General features: G+C 47.5%; 1 protein-coding gene across 3 annotated transcripts in view; it reads right to left on the bottom strand.

The window, feature by feature from the left end:
• The window catches only part of CA14 (carbonic anhydrase 14), a 32,176-nt gene that overhangs the window by 5,154 nt on the left and 3,424 nt on the right, over window positions 1–23,598 (bottom strand). For 2 of the 3 annotated variants that reach the window (XM_053368998.1, XM_053369000.1), the window contains exons 2-8: window positions 16,610–16,630; window positions 9,068–9,247; window positions 7,858–8,000; window positions 4,803–4,898; window positions 4,577–4,643; window positions 2,973–3,130; window positions 852–978 (exon numbers count right to left, since the gene is read on the bottom strand). In XM_053368998.1, the coding sequence (XP_053224973.1) occupies window positions 852–978; window positions 2,973–3,130; window positions 4,577–4,643; window positions 4,803–4,898; window positions 7,858–8,000; window positions 9,068–9,247; window positions 16,610–16,630 (792 nt within the window). The other variant, XM_053368999.1, reaches the window with a different exon arrangement.

Genomic DNA, 23,598 nt, shown 5'->3' with positions numbered 1-23,598 from the left:
ACAAATAGGCGTGCCATCCATATCTATGTCGTAACCTTCCAAATCTAATAAATCTGTATTCTCCAACAATAACCAATCCCTTAACCAACATAAACAGGACGCTTCATAATATAGTCCCAAATGTGACCAAGAGAAACCGCCTCTTTCTTTTACATCTGTAAGAAGCCTATATTTGATTCTTGTTTTTCCCCCATGCCAGATAAATTTAGATAGTACTTTTTGCCATTCTTTGAATTGCCCCACCAAAATAAAATTTTAGCTGTAAGCTGCCTGAGTCCCTGTTTAGGGGAAAAGGCAGATAATAATAATAATAATAATAATAATAATAATAATAATAATAATAATAATAATAATAGAAATTGTGAGGATGAACATACATAATTGGGAGTCAGCTCCATTGAATACAGTAGGGCTTCCTTTTGAGTAAACTCCATTTACAGTAAGGAGTAAACACTCCATGTGTTTCCTTAAAAAAAATGCTTGTCTTCCAAGCCATAGCAGTGAAAGAATTTAAAGTGGATTGGTGAGATTTCCCTTCGAAATTATAGGAAGAGCTATGCCGCGCCACCATTTCCTTCATTCATGTGCAGGGGTTTTATTTTCAGGGATAAACAGGACTCCGTTTTTGTACCTATGCACTTTTAATTGTTCTCCGAGAAACGGAAGGATAGGAAAAAGGAAACGCAGGACAATCCCAGATCAAATCGGAAAAAGGGACGGCTTCTGTAATTCTGGGGCTGTCCCTGGGAAATCAGGACACTTGGAGGGTATCGAAATACAGATATACAGAGACAGACAGAGAGATATGCGTGTTTAAGCAGAATTTTCCTGCACAAGAAGTTGGCACTCACCCACGGGGAAAGAGGCAAGAACCACTCGGCCATTCAAGGATTGCGGAGCCCGGAAGTTATCCACGAGGAGCTCTGGATGGGCTTCGCCTTCCGCTGTACTATAGACAGATTTCTGCAGCTTCTCTAGCTGAAAGAGAAGAGGTAAATAAAGGCAAACCTGAGGCAGCCCTGTCTCTGTACTGTGGGAGGAGGAACTCTCCACCTGTCCCCTGAAAAAAATCTCTGCTTGTTTTGCCTCCTGCAATGCTCAGCTGCAGAGAAAACATCTGCCAACCTCCCACAGTTGCCTTCAGGCCAGATATAATCATATCATCATTTTATTTGTATGTGGCCTTTCCACAGTTAGATAGACAGATAATTTATTACGGTCGGACACCAGCTTATAAAACACACTTGGGGGTACAATCCCAGAAGGAAAGCAAACTTTTAAAACAATGGACAACAATAAATTTAAGATTTATAAATGCGATAAGCGTATAGACACTTAAAACTTTAAGATAAGCTACCACAGAGAGATGTCACCCATGGAACCGACCTTTCCATAGTTAAAACAGTGCTCAATGCGGCTTACAACAGGACGAGATTTACGTAATTACCAAAATAACGAAAGTCATGAACAATAAATAAAACAAGCAAACATCAGAAGGTATCCCACCAAATGGAAAACGATTTCCACATCAATCGTAAAATATAAAACTAAAAATACAGCATGTTTAAAATGACATAGGTAAAAAAATAAAAACAATATTAAAAAGGAGACCGCTCTGTTGAACAGCAGCAGCAGCACTCCAGGCATGGATCCGAGGGCTGAGAGTCAGGGGCCAGCAATGTCCGGCCCACCTGTCCCAGAGGTTAAAGGTAAAGGGACCGTTAGGTCCAGTCGTGGCCGACTCTGGGGTTGCGGCTCTCATCTCGCTTTATTGGCCGAGGGAGCCGGCGTACAGCTTCCGGGTCATGTGGCCAGCAGGACTAAGCCGCTTCTGGAGAACCAAAGCAGCGCACAGAAATGCCGTTTACCTTCCCGCCGGAGCGGTACCTATTTATCTACTTGCACTTTGACGTGCTTTTGAACTGCTAGGTTGGCAGGAGCAGGGACCGAGCAATGGGAGCTCACCCCGTCGTGGGGATTCGAACAGCTGACCTTCTGATCGGCAAGTCCTAGGCTCTGTGGTTCAACCCACAGCGCCACCCACGTCCCAGAGGTTACCTAACCTTAACTCAGATGCACCTTGACTTGGTGAAGGAGGTTTAGGTCAATGCTGGAGGCTTGAAACTAGTTTTATAAATGTTATCTGTTCTTCTGAAGGAGCATTTCCACGCCCATCGTTCTGCCCGAACACTGAGGTCCAGCTCCGAGGGCCTTCTGGCGGTTCCCTCACTTTGAGAAGCCAAGTTACAGGGAACCAGGCAGAGGGCCTTCTTGGTAGTGGCACCCACCCTGTGGAATGCCCTCCCACCAGATGTCAAAGAGAAAAACAACTACCAGGCTTTTAGAAGACATCTGAAGGCAGCCCTGTTTAGGGAAGCTTTTAATGTTTAGGTTATTGTATTTTAATATTCTGTTGGAAGCTGCCCAGAGTGGCTGGGGGAACCCAGCCAGATGGGCAAGGTATAAATAATAAATGATGATGATGATTCCTGGTTTGATAAATGTTGGCTGCCCAAACCAAGGATTCCCTAAACCTTTGATTTAACTTAATTTTAATTGGTTGTACTGATACGCCCTCCCCGCTCCTCATTTAATCCCCGCAACCCCTGTGAGGTAGTCCAGGCTGAGAGGCTGTGACTGGCCTCAAAGCCACACCCAGCGAGCTTCATGGCTGAGGGGGCGGGATTTGAACCCTGGTCTCCCGGGTCCTAGTCTGGCACTCTAGCCACTATGCTACACCGGCTCACCTTCGACGAGCTAAAACCCCCAGGATTCTCTGTGGCTGTGAAATGGGTACAAAACCAAGGGTAAGGTAAGATTCTGACATTTCAGGGGTCAGGCTAGAGGACCGCCGGATCCCTTTTTCATGGTTCTAAATTTCCAGTGCAGCTCTTCCCCACTCACCAAGCACCGAACATCGCTCTGGGTTTTGGGGATTGAGCCTAAGGGTTTGTGTGTGGCGCAGAAGGTACCTGGGCAGCCGAGAGCTGGACGGGCTGGTGGAAGACAGTCCACAGCACGCTCTGGAAGCACGGCGGGGTGGTCAGAGAGCCGTTGTAGCGGAAAAAGTGGCCCAAATGTACTGGCAGGAGGTCGCGGACGTTGAACGGGGCAACGGTGGTTTTCTGTTCTGTCCGGGAGATGGGAGCAGAGGAAAGAGAGGAGGAGAATGAAGCGCCCATACACAACAGGACAGCTTCAGTGGCTGTTTACCAGCTCCATCTGGTACGCAGGCTGAGACCCTCCCTGCCCGCGGACTGTCTCGCCAGAGTGGTGCATGCTCTGGTTATCTCCCGCTTGGACTACTGCAATGCGCTCTATGTGGGGCTACCTTTGAAGGTGACTCGGAAACTACAACTAATCCAGAATGCAGCAGCTAGACTGGTGACTGGGAGCGGCCGCCAAGGCCACGTAACAGTCTTGAAAGACCTACACTGGCTCCCAATACATTTCCGAGCACAATTCAAAGTGTTGGTGCTGACCTCTAAAGCCCTAAACGGCCTCGGTCCAATATACCTGAAGGAGCGTCTCCACCCCCATCATTCTGCCCGGACACTGAGGTCCAGCTCCGAGGGCCTTCTGGCGGTTCCCTCGCTGCGAGAAGCCAAGTTACAGGGAACCAGACAGAGGCCCTTCTCGGTGGTGGCGCCCGCCCTGTGGAACGCCCTCCCACCAGATGTCAAAGAGAACCCACAGCGCCACCCGCGTCCCTACAATTCTCTGATTCTATGTGTGATGGCCTGGGACTCGGGCTCGGGCTCGGAACCAGAGGAGTCTCAGTCCGCACCGGATCCTTTGCCTCAGGCGGCAGCTGAACCTAGTCTGGGGCCTGATTCTGAAGAGCCCCAGTCTGCACAGGTTCCCCTGCAACAGGCATCAGCTGGGCCGAGTCAGGGGCCTAATCCTGCCCTGGCTCCAGATGTGGGGATTACCTCATTGCCTTCAGCTGGGGCATCACTTACAGCTGCTCCACTACCAGTTGGGTCAGGGGAGGCTGAGGTGGCCTCTGGGTCTAGTAACCCACCGGCGTCTCCCGAGCTGCAGAGACTGAGGTCTGAGAGAAGGAGAGACCTGAGTACTCGCAGGAGGAGTGCTCGCCTTCGGGCAAAACAGGGAGATGAGTCACCGGGGGATCAGGACCTGCCGCTATCCCGACAGAGATAAAAGGCTGTCGGACCCTGCCCCAAGTTGCGGGAGCAACATTGCTGTTTGCCAGAAGCTGCCTGTGATCCTGTACCTGACCGTGCCTGGTTTCCTGCCTTGGCCCTGTCGGACTGACTCCTCGTGGAACCCTTGGATTCGGGACCAGACCTGGACCTTGTTACTCGGGTTACCCCCAGGCCCAGCACACTGTGTGCCATTAGCTTGATCCAGCAGGGCTTTTCTAATGAGACCTCCAGCTCTAGAGGCAGTCTATCGTCATTCCTAGGTGCTCAGGGGTATTTGACCACTGGGCGAATGGGATGCTGGACTAGACGGGTCCTCCTTTTTCAAACGCTGCTCCTTTTCACAGTCCAAATCCCATTTCACACACACACAACCTGCCTGCCCTGATTGCTCTAGAGGAACGATTCACCTGCGTACTGGATCTTGTCCAGGAGGTCCAGGATGTGATTGTAGGCAGGGTTCTCCGCATCGCCGGCCTGCCAGACACATTGGGGAGAGAGGAGACCGGACGGGTGAGCTATTGTTATTTACTTAATTCTGTGGTGCCCTGAGAGGTCCCTGCCCCAGAGAACACACACAAGCTTCATATGGGCAGCTTTTCGGGTGCATTGTGACTTTGCTATTGTAACGCTTACCTCCAGGAAAACGCCCAAGACCGCCAGCCCATCTGGGTGGTGCATTGCCAAACTCACATTGCTGTACTTCTCTGAGTTGTAATGGACAACGTGAAGCTGAGAGAGAAAAAGAGAGAGAGAGAAAATCAGGAGATCTAGTGCGTGTGGCTTAGCTAGGGCCGCAGATCACCTGTGATTATTATTTCCATTCTTGCACTGTAAGTCACTTTGTTGTAAACAAAAATCTGCCCTTTTCCCTTATGGGGTATCCAAGAGCCCATATAGAGTCCTTACATAGATTCCCTATTGGTAGGAAAAGATAACAGAGGCCAAACAGAGAATATTGAGAAGCAAAGCAGCTAGTAAGCTTTATTGATCTGTTGCAACAGGGTGCTCCCCTCACCTGCAGGAGAGGAAGAGGAACCCAGAAAAATGGTGCGCAAGGCCTTATAAAGACTTTTGAAATTGCCACCCTGTAGATCAAGACCACCCCCAGAAACATCATACATACATCACAGAAGGGGTGTAACCCAAGACCACCCCTCGGATACATCATACCTACATCACAAAAAAGGCGGTCTAAACAGAAATTTGAATGTTGTTTTCCTCCTGTTCTTGTTTATCTGCTGTCTGGCAGGTTACTTGATTGGATTGCCTGGGGAGCCTGGCCAGTCTTTTGTAATGATAAATACTTAGTTCCTGGGCCAGGTCACAGCCTCACACCCTATTCAAACATAGACATACCCTTAAGACAGGAATTGTGAGGAAAGAGACAATGGGGAGGTTTCCCACTTTGACCTTGTAGAGAAAACATTTGGTCAGTTTAGGAATCAAAATGGTTCCAGGTTGGCCTTCCGGTGCTGATCTATGTATGTGCTTGGTTGGTACACTTATGAACATTATCATACATCTAAGACCATAAAATTCCTATCACAACTTTCAGGCACTTTTGTGTAAGAAGCAATAGATAAATGTAATAAACCAGCAGCTTCAAACCTAGTGATGCTCGGGAATTCTAAGAAACAAACAAACAAACAAAATCGGTCCAATTTTTTGAACCCGGGGCAGTTTTGAAAGCGGTGCTTAAAACCAGCGCACTTTCTGTGGTGAAAAGGTTCTGAAATGAGCAGTGAAAATCAGGACAGTTTTTAAACTGGTGGTTAAAACCAGCGTGCTTTTGAAATCGGCGGTTAAAATCAGTGCCCGCTTCGACGGCCTGGTCAGCCATCTTGATTTCAAAATGGCGTCCAAAAACACGAGAAGGAAACCTGCTTTTCGGTCTCAGGAACCGCCGTACAAAATTCGGCGGTGACATCTTAAGGGGCGTTCGAATGCACCGCGAACAGACGGCCTTCAGTAGCAGGGAAGAAAATTACAAGGATGAGCCGTCGTCCTGCCCCGGGTGCAAAAATGTCCCACAGCAGCCCTGTCCCCCCCAAGGCATTTCTGATTCTCCCAGCCCTCGTGCCGTCTGCTGTGAGCTTTAAGCCGGTTACCCGTCTACTGCTGCCATGGCTAGGTCAGCCCAGGTCTCCTTCAGCGCCTGCTCTGACAAAAGAACTTCAGCCATTTCCCTCCCCTCTTTCTTCCCGCGCTCTTAATTCTCACTGTCCCGGGTTGCCCTCATTAATCCCCCACCGCCCCTCCGTGAACTGGAGGGATCTTAAATCCGGCCAAAGTCCTCCATCTTTCTGGAGCAATTACACAAATTTGCAAAGGTGGCTCTGCCTCCCGTTTCAGGGCCTGAAGCTGCCCAGAGGAGAGGAAGGACGCTAAATCTCCTGCGTCATGCTTTTTCGTCGCACGCTACCTGGTTATATTTTCTACGAAAGTGCAGTTTTGTAAAAATAAAAATAAAACAAGTGTGTGTGGAAGAGGGGGGGAGGGAGGGAGAAGTGAACTTGTCAGTTCCAGTGTCCTTCAGCTTCTCATTTTTCCAGTCATAAGTTCAGTGTGGTGAAGTGGTTAAGAGCGGTAGACTTGTAATCTGGTGAACCGGGTTCGATTCCCCGCTCCTCCACATGCAGCTGCTGGGTGACCTTGGGCCGGTCACACTTCTTTGAAGTCTCTCAGCCCCACTCACCTCACAGAGTGTTTGTTGTGGGGAGGAAGGGAAAAGGAGGTTGTGAGCCGCTTTGAGACTCCTGAAGGGGAGTGAAAGGCGGGATATCAAATCCAAACTCTTCTTCTTCTCTCCGCATTCGCTTGAGAATCTATTTTTAAGTTCCCCGTGAAAATTCACCGGCAAATTTTTAGCACAGATTTCTCCTGATTCATACGTTTTTAGAGAATCCGTGTGGTTAGAGCACTGAAGAAACCAGGACTCCAATCCCTGCTCAGCCAGGAAACTCGGTGTGTGACCTGGAAGGAGGTGTGGGATGGAAGCAGTCCCTGCCTCTCAGCCTGACCTACCTCACAGGGTTGTTGAGAAGGTTAAATGGGGAGGAGACATGTGTACGCCACCTTGATCTCCTTGAAGTGTGGGCCGCAAGAATAAATAAATATCTGATAAAACGAAATAACTACATACAATTTTGCCTAATGCACTTGTTTCTGCAAAGCCTCCTCAGGGTAAACCTTTTTGCATGTCATTTCCCCTGATATATCAATTTTTGTGCGTACTTTAGTATATATATATAGGGACGCGGGTGGCGCTGTGGGTTAAACCACAGAGCCAATGACTTGCCGATCAGAAGGTCGGCGGTTCAAATCCCCGCGATGGGGTGAGCTCCCGTTGCTCAGTCCCTGCTCCTGCCCACCTAGCAGTTCAAAAGCACATCAAAGTGCAAGTAGATAAATAGGTACCACTCTGGCGGGAAGGTAAATGGTGTTTCCGTGCACTGCTCTGGTTCGCCAGAAGCGGCTTAGTCCTGCTGGCCACATGACCTGGAAGCTGTACACCGGCTTCCTTGGCCAGTAAAACGAGATGAGTGCTGCGACCCCAGAGTCGGCCACGACTGGACCTAATGGTCAGGGGTCCCTTTTTTAGTATATGCATTTTCGTACATGTGACCTGGCTGCAGAACTACAGTGCAAAATTTGGAGGAGTGTGAATGTTTTGCTCTGGCCTACTTACTTCTGCCGGGAAGGGCCTCCCGTCCACCTTGTGCTCTGACCCTTCGAGGCTCCCCTTCCTTCCCCAGTGAAGGTGCAGCTGAACAGCCGTAAACATCTTGGGCAAACCGTGCAGTTGCATGCTTGGGGGCAGAGACATCTGCACTGCAAGAGAGAGAGGGAGAGGGAAAGATGCCACAAGGTCCTCAGTCTGGTGGTTGCAAACCCTCCAACCTTTCTCCGATGAAAACAGGGACGTCCCATTCCATAATGATAATTCTATTATTTATACCCCGCACGTCTTACTGGGTTGCCCCAGCCATTCTGGGCTATATATATAGTCATACCTCAGGTTATGAATGCTGCGGGTTGCGCATTTTCGGGTTGCGGACAGCGCCAAACCTGGAAGTACCGGAACGAGTTACTTTCGTGCTTGCGCATATGCAGAAGCGCAAAATGACATCATGCGCATGCACAGAAGCGCATCATGCACATGCGCAGACGAGGCGCTGTGGGTTGCAAACGTGCCTTCCGCTCGGATCACGTTCGCAACCCGAGGTATGACTGTATATAAAAACATAATAAAACATTAAACATTTTTTTAAAACTTCCCTATACAGGATTGCCTTCAGATGGCTCGGGGGTCAGATAACTGCATACCCTCCAACATTTTTCCAAGGAAAATAGGGACGCCCTAAGGAAAAGCAGGACATTCCAGGATCAAATCAGAAACCGGAACAGCTTCTCTAAATCAGGGATGTCCCTGGAAAATAGGGACACTTGGAAGGTCTGTGGTTGGATGGGAAGAACCATTGCTTTCTTCAGCCCTTCATTACAAGAAGAAGGATTATTATTCGCATGTGCAAGGAGAATGGATCTTGCCCTGGAGTTGCCAGGTGAACAACTGGCCACATTTTGTCACCACGGTAACGGACCAGCATCTTCCCTGGTACAGAGGTCTCCATGGCGACGTGGAGGGAAGTCTTCCTGGCATCTGAGATTTTGCAGGCCTGGGCTGTAGCCATGGGCCGACCGCTCTTCAACAAGGTGATTATACATGACAGACATGTGCTAGCTTCTTATATTTTTCTATTTTTATGTATCGAATCTGCCTTTCCATCCTGCAGCACTCTGGCAGGGAGCGTTCCCTAACCCCAGGAAAATAGAAAATACAGATGGCAGATGGCGTTGGGGAAAGGGGGACTGCCGTTAAGTCCCATAAACAGCCTCACCTGTGTGTCCATTATTTATCAGGGTGAAGTCATCGTCTCCTGGATTCCGATACCCCGACGTCTCAACCGGAGGCAAGGAAGGGTCGTATTGGACTGTGCCCGTCTCAATGTTGATAGGCGACTGAGCTTTCCATCCACAGTCTGGGTAAGTGTCCGGCCAGTGCTCCTGTCCATGGGACCCTGAGAAGGAAGAATATAAACTGTTACGTACTGAAGTTCTCACCCTGGGCCAGCAGGGGATACTGTAGATAGTTATGCAAATAAGGGATCGAAAATGACGTTCAGTGATTGGATAGTTTTAGAAAATTGTTACAGTTACGTTGTACTGGAGCTCTATATAAGCAGGCTGACTGAACCCCTCCAGTTCAGTTCTGTTCTGGCCTGTGAATAAACAAGAGCTGTTTGAAGAATCGCTGTGTCGTCTGATATGTTCACCCACAACTTAACATAAACACTGACCACTGAGGCAGCAACGTGCTTGTGGGGAGGAGAGATTCGGGGCAGATAAAAGAGCATCCTTCTTCACACGGCGCATAGTTAAACTATGGAACGCCCTGCCACAGGAAGCAGCGATGACTGCCAATATGAATGGCTTTAAAAAATGGATCAAGCAAATTTGGGGGGGAAGGCTATTGATGGAAACCACAGGAGAGGAGAATCGGTCCTGTGTTCAAGTCCTGCTTGTGGGTTTCCCAAAAGAGGCATCTGTTTGGCCACTGTGAGAACAGGATGATGGATCAGATGGGCCTTTGGCCTGATCCTGCAGGCTCTTATTCTGTTTTTAGGGAAAATCAGGAGTTGGTAAATGCACAACTTTGAGCCATCTCTCTCTCTCTCTCTCTCTCTCTCTCTCTCTCTCTCTCTCTCTCTCTCTCTTTTCTCTCTATCATTTAATTTTTATTAAGTTTTTCTATTTCACATTTTAGAATCTTCATTTAAACAACTTTAAAATATCAGTGACTTCCCTTCTTCCCTTTCCATGGTTCAGTTTGCATGCCATAGATCCCTGCATATTTTACACAAACTAAACCACTCAGTATTGATTTTTTTACGCCCATCAAAACTTATTTACACTGCTGAATTTATCTTAATGCTGCCAATGTTTTCATATGTACACAATCTTCACCCATATATTCAATAAACATTTTCCAATCTTCTTTAAATGTATATTCTTCTTGTTCTCTTATTCTATAATTTAAGTCTGCAAGCTGTGCATATTCCATCAGTTTAAGGTGCCATTCTTCTTTGGTTGGGACCTTGCTTGTTTTCCATTTTTGGGCTAACAAAACATGAACCGCAGTAGTAGTAGCATACGTAAATATCATTTTTTGACACCTGGGAATTTCTGTCTGAATTATCCCCAGCAAAAAGGACTCTGATTTGTTTGTTTTTTGAAAAAGTGCTTTTAAACGTTTTTTTCGATTCATTATGGATCATTTCCCAATACCCTTTTACAAGTCCACCACATACGATAGGACTCAGCCTCATTGCATCTCCAGCATTTGACTAATTCAGCCCTATACATCTTAGCAAATCTACTCGGAGTTAAATACCATCTGTAAATCATTTCCAGGTAGTTCTCTTTCAAGTGCTATTGCATTAGCGGATGGCAGAATTTAAACATTGCAGGTCATCAAGCTTAGTAAGCTGGAAGGACCATCCATCAATATTTCTAAACTGCTTTAAATTCTGGAGTTTCTAAGCCAGCATACGTAAAAAATGAAAAAGCATGCGACCAGAAAAAAATTATTCAAATTAACCACAAAAACTGACCCTGATGAATACACAGCCTGCATCTGACAATCCCCAAAATCTGTGCCACTCTCCACCGTGCTGCCACCCACAAAGAGTTTTTTGCCTGTCCTCATCTGCTTCCTAGCGTTGGCACCAGTTCCACCAGTAATAAAAGACGTCTTTTCCTCGCCAAAAAAAAGGCGAAAAGGCAAGTCAGGTCCCCTCTCTTTCTGTGAAAGAGGTTTGCTTCTGAATGGCCGCCCCGCCCCCCCCCCCCAATGCAAGGCAGGAGAAACATATCACACGCTCCCTTGCATCTGAATTCAAGCGCTCGCCTGGCTCTGCGCTGGCTGCAAAAGTTTTCCTTCCATGCGGGGAAGCAGGGATAAAGCTATTTGCTTTTTCCCTGCCTGGCACAATTGTCATTCCGGTGGCCTCAGAGCTTAAAATGACAGCAGCATGGTTGGAGGGTCCGGGAGTTGTTTTCCTGCACCTTGGAATGAAAATTCGCCGCCGCCACCAAACAGTTAGCCCGACCCAGTGGAAAAGACATTGTTGTTCTTGAGTCGTTGAGTCGTGTCCGCCTCTTCGTGACCCCCTGGACCAGAGCTTGCCAGGCACTCCTGTCTTCCACTGCCTCCCGCAGTTTGGTCAAACTCATGTTGGTAGCTTCGAGAACACTGTCCCACCACCTTGTCCTCTGTCGTCCCCTTCTCCTTGCGCCCTCCATCTTTCCCAACATCAGGGTCTTTTCCAGGGAGTCTTCTCTTCTCATGAGGTGGCCAAAGTATTGGAGCCTCAGCTTCAGGATCTGTCCTTCCAGTGAGCACTCAGGGCTGATTTCCTTCAGAATATAGAGGTCTGATCTTCTTGCAGTCCATGGGACTCTCAAGTCTCCTCCAGCACCAGAATTCAAAAGCATCCATTCTTTGGCGATCAGCCTTCTTTGTGGTCCAGCTCTCACTTCCATACATCACTACTGGGAAAACCAGAGCTTTGACTATATGGACCTTTGTTGGCAAGGTGATGTCTCTGCTTTTTAAGATGCTGTCTAGGTTTGACCCATTGGAAAAGACATACAGATGACTAAACCTGAGCCCATGAATCTCACTGGGTCCTACTCTGAGTAGAGCTTTGTTTGGTGCAGCCCTTTGTTTTTCTGCAACTACGAAAAATGAATGAGGACAGGCAAGTGAATAACCTACCAGGGCAAAATTTGTATTAAAAAATAACTTTTTGGGAAATGAAGCCCTCGCAATTACCCAACCGTCGCTCATGCTTCTCAAGCCCCGCCCATTATAGGAGGTGCCTGGGATGAACCAATGATTGCTCAAGAGCCTTCCGGGGACTTTGACACCATTCTGCTTGGTCGTTGCCCCTCCGATTTTCCCCAACAGAGCGCCAACAGGTGAACTAACTAACGATCATGGCACACTGTTTTCTCCAATTTGGGGGTCATTTTTGACTATTTGCTGCTCAGGAGAGGTGAATACATCAATATCAGCTTGTCTTGTAGGCTCATAGACTTGTTGGAAGAGACCCAGAGAATCATCACAGACAATGCAGGCATCCCTATTTCTCCTTTTTTCAACATTTCTGAATCTATTTACCCTTTTTAAAAAAAGGTACTGGTCCTCATGAAAAATGATCAGCATGTTAAAGCAAACTTATTCCGATATGTGCACTTTCCCCATGTGATTTCCCTTAATAGAATACTTTTCTAAAACATTATTTTCACTGATAGATTTTGTGTGTGCGTGCACACGCACGCCCAACTATTAGGGAAACGACCCCCCCCCCAAAAAAAGCATCTCCATGCTTTCCCTTGCATATGCATTTTTGAACACATTGCTTCGTCAGAGGCCTCCATTGCAAAATTCAGAGAATTCTGAATTTTAAAGAGTGGCCGTGATTCGCTTTGCAGGTCATTTTGGGAAAAGCAAATTCAGATAGGTTCACCTTTAAACGCGAACCAAAGAGAACTTCTCCCCCTTGCCTGCAAATAATGCCAATCCCAGCTGAGGGATCTCAGCCGGCCTTCGCCGCCGCCACAGCTAAGCCTTTTTCAGCCCTTCAGCATCAACAATGCCTTTGTTTCTTTCCCATGAGTTGGCCACTCTGGGTGAGCTTAAGGGGGGGGGGATGGAACTGGATTACTCCCCGTGAAAGAGGATCAAGCTTGCCTGGCTGAGTGCCGCAATGCTAACCTCATTGGAACGTCGCCGGTTCCTTTGCTAATTGGGACGGTGATTTGGTGCGGAAGGTTTTAGCTGGGGGAAAACAGCAGAGCGGCTGTAGAAAACACACTCAGGAGTTACAAAAGGGACTTTGGGGGCTTAGAGGCCAGAGGGGAGAATTGTTTTTTCTCTCTCCATGTAACACTGCCGTTCCTAAACTTTTTAGGGTCTCCCTCCATCTTGGCTCCACAAACTCATCCCCAGTGCCCCTTACCCTGCCCTCTACAAAGCATTATTCAGAATAACGGTTTGCACGACCCAGTAAGGGGAAAATACTAACACACACACACACACACAAACTGAAACAGCAACAACTACTTGCACATTTATTCAAAATCCAGTGGAAACTATTTGGTTTGATTAGTTCGGCAAAAGGGGGATTTGATCCAGTGGTACCAGCCTCGAAATATTCCATCAACAGTGTCTCCGAAAAATCTTACACATCACTCGGGAAGACAGGCAAACTAATACCAGTGTACTGGAAGAAACAAAGATCACCAGTGTCGAAGCAATGATTCTTCAACATCAACTTCGTTGGACTGGTCATGTTGTGCAGATGCCTGATGATCGTCTTCCAAAGCAACTACAGTGGTACCTCAGGTTACATACGCTTCAGGTTACAGACTCCGCTAACCCAGAAATAGTGCTTCAGGTTAAGAACTTTGCTTCAGGATGAGAACAGCAACAGGAGGCCCCATTAGCTAAAGAGGTGCTTCAGGTTAAGAACAGTTTCAGGTTAAGTACGGACCTCCAGAATGAATTAAGTACTTAACCCGAGGTACCACTGTACTCTACTCCAAACTTAAAAATGGAAAGCGTAATGCTGGTGGTCAACAAGAGAGGTTTAAAGACTATCTCAATGCAAATCTTTAAAAATGTTGTATAAACAATTGGGAAACACTGGCCTGCGAGTGCTTCAGTTGGAGAACAGACTTTACCAAAGGTGTCATGGGCTTTGAAGACACTCGAACTCAGGACACAAGGGAGAAACGTGCTAAGAGGAAGGCACGCTTGGCAAATCCACACTGTGATCAACTCCCGCCTGGAAACCAATGTCCCCACTGTGGAAGGACGTGTGAATCCAGAATTGGCCTCCACAGTCACTTACGGACTCATTGTTAAAACCGTGTTTATGGAAGACAATCTTACTTGGCTACGAGTGACCGCCAAAGAAGGAGGACCAGCTTTGCGAAGTCTGAGTCATTTATCCTTCCACTGCCCCCTCCTTGCCTCTTGGCACCCTCTGGGTGATCGCACCCAACCTCAGGAAGCACCAGCTCTTGCTTTGGGAACCCCTGAATCCCAAGTTGGGATCCATATTGTTGTTGTTTAGTCGTTTAGTCGTGTCCGACTTTTCGTGACCCCCTGGACCAGAGCACGCCAGGCACTCCTGTCTTCCACTGCCTCCCACAGTTTGGTTAAACTCATGCTGGTAGCTTCGAGAACACTGTCCCACCATCTTGTCCTCTGTCGTCCCCTTCTCCTTGTGCCCTCCATCTTTCCCAACATCAGGGTCTTTTCCAGGGAGTTTTCTCTTCTCATGAGGTGGCCAAAGTATTGGAGCCTCAGCTTCAGGATCTGTCCTTCCAGTGAGCACTCAGGGCTGATTTCCTTCAGAATGGAGAGGTTGGATCTTCTTGCAGTCCATGGGACTCTCAAGAGTCTCCTCCAGCACCAGAATTCAAAAGCATCCATTCTTCGGCGATCAGCCTTCTTGACGGTCCAGCTCTCACTTCCATACATCACTACTGGGAAAACCATAGCTTTAACTATACGGACCTTTGTCGACAGGTGATGTCTCTGCTTTTTAAGATGCTGTCTCGGGATCCACATAGAAGCATATAATTGTAGAGTTGGAAGGGACCCCATAGCATCTGCAATGCAGGAATATGCAGCTGTCCCATACAGGGATCGAACCCACGACCTTGGCGTTACCAGCATCATGCTCTAACCATCAGAGCTATCCATCATAATAAGGCAGCTTATGACATTTAACGGCAGCGTCATAAAATGCAAGGTGACAAAGGCAAACTCGCTCAAAGCAGCCCTTAAAACACATCAGAGCACACTGAGCCCCCGCAATTTACACTAGTGGCCAAAATTGTGGGGGAAAGTGTATTTCCGAGGTTTGATTGCCCATAACACCACTTTTTTTTGGAGCGATGCCATAAAATTATATATCAATGGAAAGATAATTTAATGGAGAATGTAATGCAACGATGTCCGTTCAATTATCTGTATTCTATCAAAAGTTTTGGCCGATTAACCAGAAAAAGGAAGCATAACTTGCTTAGGCTGCTATGCAGTACCTTTCCTTCATTTGAATGTAGCCAACGTGCATGAGTGTTTGCCCAGACAGCAGCATCATCTGAACCTTCGTTTCCAAAGGCCTGTCTGAGCAGGAAGGCGTCAGCCTGCCGGCGGAAGGATAACAAAGAGGGAGCCAGTCTAGACTTTCCCGGGAAGGAATTCCGCAATCTGGGAGCTGCCACAGAAAAGGCCCTGTCTCTTGACACCACCAACCGGGCCTCTGATGCTGATGAGACCAAGGGGAGAGGGGTGGACCTTGGTAATATGCCTCCATGTGCGAGGCCACTTCACAACCTCTCACCAGCCCTTGCAGAGCTGGCTTAAGCCAGGTAAACAAGGCGCCGGGTTTTGGGAAGAAGGTGCAAGGCTCTGGCAGTCTGGTAATGGTTTGCCCGGCTTTGGGGAGGGGGGAGGGGGACTCTAGGACCCTATCAGACCCTCCTTCCAGAAGCTGGGCAAACACCTACTAAATAATAATAATAATAATAATAATAATAATAATAATAATAATTTTGTTTATACCCTGCCCTCCCCAGCCAAGACCGGGCTCAGGGCGGCTAACAACCAATATAAAAAAAATTAATTGAAATACAACTTAAAAACAAGATTAAAATACAGCATGAAAAAATTAAAATGCAGCCTCATTTCAATGGAAAGCTTTTGGGGATGAAAACATCAGGTCTTCACCGAGGCTAACTAAGGCTAAATCCACCTTTGCAAGGGGATCACCAGGGATCTTAACACGCTGGTTGGTTTGCCTAGGGAGAAGCAACCTTTCAAGTTATTTGACTCTCCCAAAACCTGCATGAAACGAGCTTAATTATTTACTCTCTCTTTTTTTATTGCATATGTGTTGCATTTATTTCATTTGCAATGTACATAGTAGTCTCCATTTGGTCCTTGCAACAAGCCTGCAGGAAAGGTTAGGACAAGAGTGAGTGACTGCCCCACAGGTCACCCAACCAGCTTCATGGCAGAGTGGGGGATTCGAACCCTGGACTCCCAGGTCCCCCTCTAACCGCTACACCATGCTGATGCCAGAGGGAAAGAAGGCAGCTCGGCAAAGACCTTCTGCGCATGCTCAGGAGCTTATCATCAGACTACGCAGCCTGGCATTGTTTCCTTGGTGCTGGCTGTAACTCAGGGTGGGGGCCTCCTCGAATGTGGCGCTGCGGCAAACTTACCACTGGCAACAAATGAATGCATTTGAAATTCTGGAAAGCAAATTCAGACACCGGGAGGACGAACAGCCTCTCCTTACCTTCGTATGTCCAGTGGGATCCTGCAAAGGGAGAAGAGAAATGGCGAGTCAGTGTTGGAAATCTTAGCATTGTTAGCAATAATCACCATGTATAAGTTAGATAAAAGAAAGGACTTATTCACACAACACATAGTTAGACTCTGGAACTCCCTGCCACAGGAGGCAGTGAGGGCCAACAACATGGGGGTCTTTGAAAGAGCATTGGTCAAATTCACAAGGAGAGGGCTATCAATGGCTACTAGTCATGTTGGCGATGCTCTGCATCCGCAGTGAGACGCAGCGATGTTTCTGAATACCAGTTGCTGGAAATCGCAGGAGGGGAGAAGAGTCTTGTGCTCAGAACTCTGTTTTCCTCTATTGCCCTCCCTCTCCCCCCCCCCCCCGTGATGCCCCATTGCAGGGCAAGAAGACACCAGCCCTCCCCTGATGCTGTTCATCTGTATCTTATAATCTGAGGTAAAGGTAAAGGTAAAAGGACCCCTGACCATTAGGTGGCCGACTCTGGGGTTGCGGCGCTCATCTCGCTTTATTGGCCGAGAGAGCTGGCATACAGCTTCCGGGTCACGTGGCCAGCAGGACTAAGCTGCTTCTGGCGAACCAGAGCAGCGCACGGAAACGCCGTTTACCTTCCCACCGGAGCGGCACCTATTTATCTACTTGCACCGGCGTGCTTTCAAACTGCTAGGTTGGCAGGAGCAGGGACCGAGCAACGGGCGCTCACCGCGTCGTGGGATTCGAACTGCCGACCTTCTGATTGGCAAGTCCTAGACTCTGTGGTTTAACCCACAGTGCCACCCGTGTCCCATAATCTGAGGTAGACTGCATCTGATCCTGAGGTTCCACCTTGTCCTGTTAAGACACCTTTTGACAGCCGCAACTGCTATCTCACGCACACCCCCGTCATCTCATGACATAATCCTGTGTGGCATTTTGAAAAGTTTATTGGCCAGTACCACAGCCTTGCCCTCAGAGAGGTTCTGCCCTTTTAAGCTGGCTCCTTTCATACGTTTTGTTTTTTTAAAAAGACGAAGGAGCTTTTACAAAAGGTCATTCCATCCCCAGGGAATGTTTGAGAATCTAAAAAGCCCATCTCCGATTACACTTTGGGAAAGCCGGTGAATGCTTTTAAATTTATTTGTAGCCGAAATATACATATCTTTACGTATACATGAATTCATGTATGTAGAGAGAGGGATATGTTAAATCACACCTGGGACCTAATATTGGTGAGCAGTCAGTTGCAACAGAAGAAACCTGAGTCGAAGATGATAAGCGAATTGGAATTTCGTTCCATGCCTGAAAAGGAAGCCAGTCTCTTGCCAGGGATCTGATTTGCAGGAGAGTTTATCTCCGGCCGCTGCTAAATTTACCTCGGTCGCGTGAACTTTGAAAAAAGTGGGGGAGAAGTCTCCCTTCGCTCCCCAATAGCTTGGAAGAAGTTAGAGCTACAAGAAGGGAGATTCCTGCAAGAGGAAATTCCGACGAAAGAAGAATGGCGGACAAAATTAACGGACTATGCAGAATTAGATAAAATGACAGGAAGGATTTGAAACTTGCGGGACCAGAGATTCACAGAAGATTGGGAGAAATATACGAACTATTCGAAGAACAACTGTAATCGACAAATTACGCTAGCAGGACTACAAGAAGTTTTGTAAGGAGGGATATATGAAACATTGCAAAGTAGAAAAAGAATAGAGGTATTTGTTGTGAGATGTAAATGTAATTGTGAAAGTAAGAAAGGTAAATTAAGTAAATAGATTGGGAAATGTTCAGATGTGGTTGATGGGAGTCAAAAAAATTGTGTAAGATACAAAAGTATGTTTAATTATTGTTGGAAATGATGTGTTAAAAAGCTAATAAAATTTATATAAGAAGAAAAAATAAATAAACGGAGATTCCGATTCAATACTTGAAATAAATTTCTGCCGGAAAGAGCCATTTGACAGTGGAACCAACTCCCTCAAGAAGCAGCAGGAACGTCCTACGTTTGAAGATTGGCAGATAAAGATGGTAGAATATGTGGAGATGGCAAAGCTGACGGGGAAGATCCGAAATCAGCGAGATGAACTGTTTTGAAATTTATAACTGGAGCAAATTTATATTCTATATGAAAGATAATTGTAAACATTTGAAAACGTTTGTAGGTTTGAATTGAAATGCTTTGTAATGTGAAAATAAGGAACTGATTTGCATATAAGGAGGTAATCTTTATAAAGAAGAAGTTTTAAGGTAAAAAAGTGGTTATAGAAACGCGAGAATTCGGTAAAAGATATGTGGAAGTCAGAAAGAGGAAGGAAAGGAAGTCGATGCTCTGTTTGAGCAATGCTTTATGTCATAGATTTGTGCAATGAAATGTAATTAAATATGAAAACTCAATAAAAATTATTTTTTTAAAAATAGAGGTGGCGGACTCCCTCCTTCCTTGGAGGTTTTTAAGCAGAGACTGGAAGGCCAACTGTCATGGATGCTTTAGCTGAGATTCCTGCATTCCACGGGGTTGGACTAGATGACCCCCAGGTGTCCCAATTCTACAATTCTTTGATTCTATTTCTGTGACCTTGTATTCAAATCTTTTCTGTCATAGCATAAGAATGCCAACCGAACCATAGAAACATAGAGGTGGAAGGTCATTCATCCAACCCCCTGCGATGTAGGAATCGCAGCGGAAGAACCCCTGGCAGGCCTGTTTTAAAAACATTCGGCCACCAACAGTAGAAGGAGGTTGTAGCCATTGCAGCCGGCGGCTGCTCCAACCAGAGCAAAGCAAACACAGCCAAGAAGAGCCTTGCGCCACCTGAAAGTTCGCACATTCACATGCATCAAACTCGCCTCGTCGGTTGCGTGAATCCCCAGCTTTGCTGCCTTTGCTCTCAGCCCAAAACTGCCGAGCTGTAACTTACCAGGAAGTTTGACTCTATTAATCTAGGCCCAAATCAAGACAACAGGTTTTTTTCTTCCCACCTCTAACAGATGGACATTAACAGGATGGTTATGTTAGTGCCAATGTCTGCCGCTGTAAATGGTCACTCTGCATACCTTGTGAGCATTTGAGCTTTATAGGGGATTACAGTGGTACCTCGGGTTACATACGCTTCAGGTTACAGACTCCGCTAACCCAGAAATATTACCTCGGGTTAAGAACTTTGCTTCAGGATGAGAACAGAAATCATGCTCCGGCGGCAGCAGGAGGCCCCATTAGCTAAAGTGGTGCTTCAGGTTAAGAACAGTTTCAGGTTAAGAATGGACCTCCGGAACGAATTAAGTTCTTAACCCGAGGTACCCCTGTGTGTATGTGTGTGGGGGGGGGGGCTACTTTTAAAATGAGGCTGCATTTGAAATGCATTTTAACCTGTATTTTAAATTGGGTTGGTTTTTTCCCCTATTATGATTTTACTGGTGTTAGCCACCCTGAGCCCAGCTCTGGCTTGGGAGGGTGGGGTATAAATAAAATTTATTATCATCATCATCAACAACAACAACAACAACAACAACAACATGCTGTGTTTTTTGGGGGGGGGATTTCTATCTAGCCTCGCTGTTTACATTTCCTCTCCCTCTCTCTACACCAAAGTGCTATGTGTATAAATGCCCGCCAACATGATGAAGTCCACTCCTTTACTCCATAAGACCATAAGAAGAGTCTCCTGGATCAGGCCAATGGCCCATCTAGTCCAGCATTTCACGCTGCCCAAATTACCCCCAAAGAACCTAAGAATCAAGATAGACTGACTCTGGACCTGGAGGTTCCATAAGGACGTCAGAAAAGCCAGTGGCTTCCGTCGCAGGTTCCTAAAAGACTTCAATGCAGGACCCAGGCTGAATTTTGTCATGAGAACATAAAAAGAGCTTGAGGGATAAGGGCAATGGTCCATCTCTCCTTCAGGCAAGGATGCTCCCTGCGGCTGCTGAGTCAGTGTCTGGGACGCTGCCATGGACTAGGCAGGGGCCAGGAAGCTGAGACTGGGTCTTGATAGACAAAGGGAGCTGGGAAGTTATTTTTTGAGGGATTCCTTGTGAAAATAAGAAGAGCCTGCTGGATCAGGCCCGCCCAGTCCAGCACCCTGGTCTCACAGATGCATGTGGGAAAACCAGCAAACAGGATACAAGCACAAGATCACTCTCTGCTCCAGAAGTTTCCAGAAACTGAGATTCAGAAGCATTGTTCCCTCCCAGTGGCGGAGCAAGTTGATCGGGCGCCTGGGGTGGTGTGTGTGCCCAGGGGCGGGGCCAACCGCCCACAGGGAGGGGCCGGCTGGGGCAGGATGCTCCGCGGGGCCTGCGAGGATCTGCCTGCCTCCTTCCCCCCCCCCGCCACCCTACAGCTGAGGGGGAGGCGGGCGACCTAGGACCCTCGTACCTACGGGACCGCCTCTCCTGGTATGACCCAACCTGCCCACAGACTGTCTTGCCAGAGTGATGCATGCTCTGGTTATCTCTCACTTGGATTACTGCAATGTGCTCTATGTGGGACTACCTTTGAAAGTGACCCGGAAACTGCAACTAATCCAGAATGCGGCAGCTAGACTGGTGACTGGGAGCGGCCGCCGGGACCACATAACACCAGTCCTGAACGACCTACATTGGCTCCCAGTACGTTTCCGAGCACAATTCAAAGTGCTGGTGCTGACCTTTAAAGCCCTAAACTGCCTCGGTCCAGTATACCTGAAGGAGCGTCTCCACAACCATCGTTCTGCCCGGACACTGAGGTCCAGCTCTGAGGACCTTCTGGCGGTTCCCTCGCTGCGAGAAGCCAAGTTGCAGGGAAGCAGGCAGAGGGCCTTCTCGGTGGTAGCACCCTCCCTGTGGAACGCCCTCCCACCAGATGTCAAAGAGAACAACTACCACCTGACTTTTACAAGACATCTGAAGGCAGCCCTGTTTAGGGAAGCTTTTAATGTTTAACAGACCACTGTATTTTAATACTTTGTTGGAAGCCGCCCAGGTGGCTGGGGAGATCTAGCCAGAGGGGCAGGGTATAAATAATAAGTTGTTGTTGTTGTTGTTGTTGTTGTTGTTATATTTCCGCAGGGCCTGCAAGACAGAGCTGTTCCACCAGGCCTTTGGCCAAGGCACAGTCTGACCCCCGCCTTTGGTAATCCTCACAGAACTCTAGCCCAGTGGTTGCCATTAATTTGATTCTGAATTGATTTTGGAATGAATTGATTTTAGAATGTATTTCAATTAATTGACTGTGATTTTATGTAAACTGTGCTATTTTTACTGTTGTTAGCCGCTCTGAGCCTGGCTTTGGCTGGGGAGGGCGGGATACAAATAAAATTTTATTATTATTATTAGAGAGACGTGTTGCTCGGGCGCGCTGCAGGCCCTCCGGTGAGTGCCGGCTGCCATTTTGTCACCCCCCCTCAGTGCTGACACCCGGGGCAGCCCACTCCCCACCGACCCGCTCCCTCCAACTGTGGCAGCTGAGCATCACCATCCTGGCTAGCTGCCATCGATCGGCTTCTCCTCCTCTGTGAATTTCCCAATCGGCTTTAGAAAGCATCGAAGTTGGTGGCCTGTGGCAGGGAGTTCCATAGTTTCTTTCCATCTGCCCTGAACCTTCAAACATTCAGCTTCACTGAACACCCATGAGTTCTGGTGTTAGGAAAGGAGGGGGAAACCTCTTTCTGTCATGCCATAGCTAGTTTAGTAGAGCATGAGGCTCTTAATCTTAGAGTCACGGGTTCAAGTCCTGCATCGGGCAAAAGATTCCTGCATCGCGGGGGGTTGGACTAGATGACCCTCAGAATCCCGCCCATCCCTACAGTTCTATGATTCGATTATTCTATCCACTTTCACCATCCCAGGCCCAGTTTTGCAGACATCTGTCATGTCAGGAGAACAGGATGTTGTGTGAGTTTTCTCCACAATAAAGCTGTTCATTTCTCACCTGGAGGACGTCCGGCTAAGACCTATGAGAAATGCAATCACATGCAGAGCTTAAGCACACTTTCCACGCACCATTCGTGATTTAAGCCTCTGTTTCTGAGAACCCTGTTTTTCCCCAGAGCTTTCCCCATGAAATCCTGCGCTTTGCTGCTAAACCAGAGCAAACAGCTAGAAACCTGAATTGCTGTTTGTTGTGCTTCAGTGGCGAAAAAGAGTGCTTGGATCTGGGCAAAATGGATATGCCTTTTAAGATGGTTTAAAGAAAAATGGTTTAAAGAAAAAATCTAGACAGCATCTTAAAAAGTAGAGACATCACCTTGCCAACAAATGTCCGTATAGTTAAAGCCATGGTTTTCCCAGTAGTGATGTATGGAAGTGAGAGCTGGACCATAAAGAAGGCTGATCGCCGAAGAATTGATGCTTTTGAATTCTGGTGCTGGAGGAGACTCTGGAGAGTCCCATGGACTGCAAGAAGATCAAATCTCTCCATTCTGAAGGAAATCAGCCCTGAGTGCTCACTGGAAGGACAGATCATGAAGCTGAGGCTCCAATACTTTAGCCGCCTCCTGAGAAGAGAAGACTCCCTGGAAAAGACCCTGATGTTGGGAAAGATGGAGGGCGCAAGGAGAAGGGGACGACAGAGGACGAGATGGTTGGACAGTGTTCTCAAAGCTAACAGCATGAGTTTGACCAAACTGCGGGAGGCAGTGGAAGACAGGAGTGCTTGGCATGCTCTGGTCCAGGGGGTCACGAAGAGTCGGACACAACTAAACGACTAAACAACAACAACAAAGAAAAATATCTCCCTCTCGCTCTCAATCTCCTCTTGGGTTAGGATGGCCACAACCCTCTTACATTTCGAACAGGTCTGTCCAGTTAGGTCTGGGGGGGGGATCCCTTCCTGTAAACCAACGGTCCTCAACCTGTGGGTCCCCAGATGTTGTTGGACTACAACTCCCATCATCCCTGACCACATTGGTCAGGCTGGCTAGGCATGGTGGGAGTTGTAGTCCAACAACATTTGGGGACCCACAGGTTGAGAAACACTGCAACCCTGGAGAGATGCTGGAGAGATGCAGACAAGACTGAGTGAAAAG

This window comes from Podarcis raffonei, chromosome 16, assembly GCF_027172205.1.
Source record: "Podarcis raffonei isolate rPodRaf1 chromosome 16, rPodRaf1.pri, whole genome shotgun sequence".
Classification (NCBI taxonomy): domain Eukaryota; kingdom Metazoa; phylum Chordata; class Lepidosauria; order Squamata; family Lacertidae; genus Podarcis; species Podarcis raffonei.
Note: the sequence above shows the minus strand (reverse complement) of the source record. Positions and strands in the feature narration are given on the sequence as shown.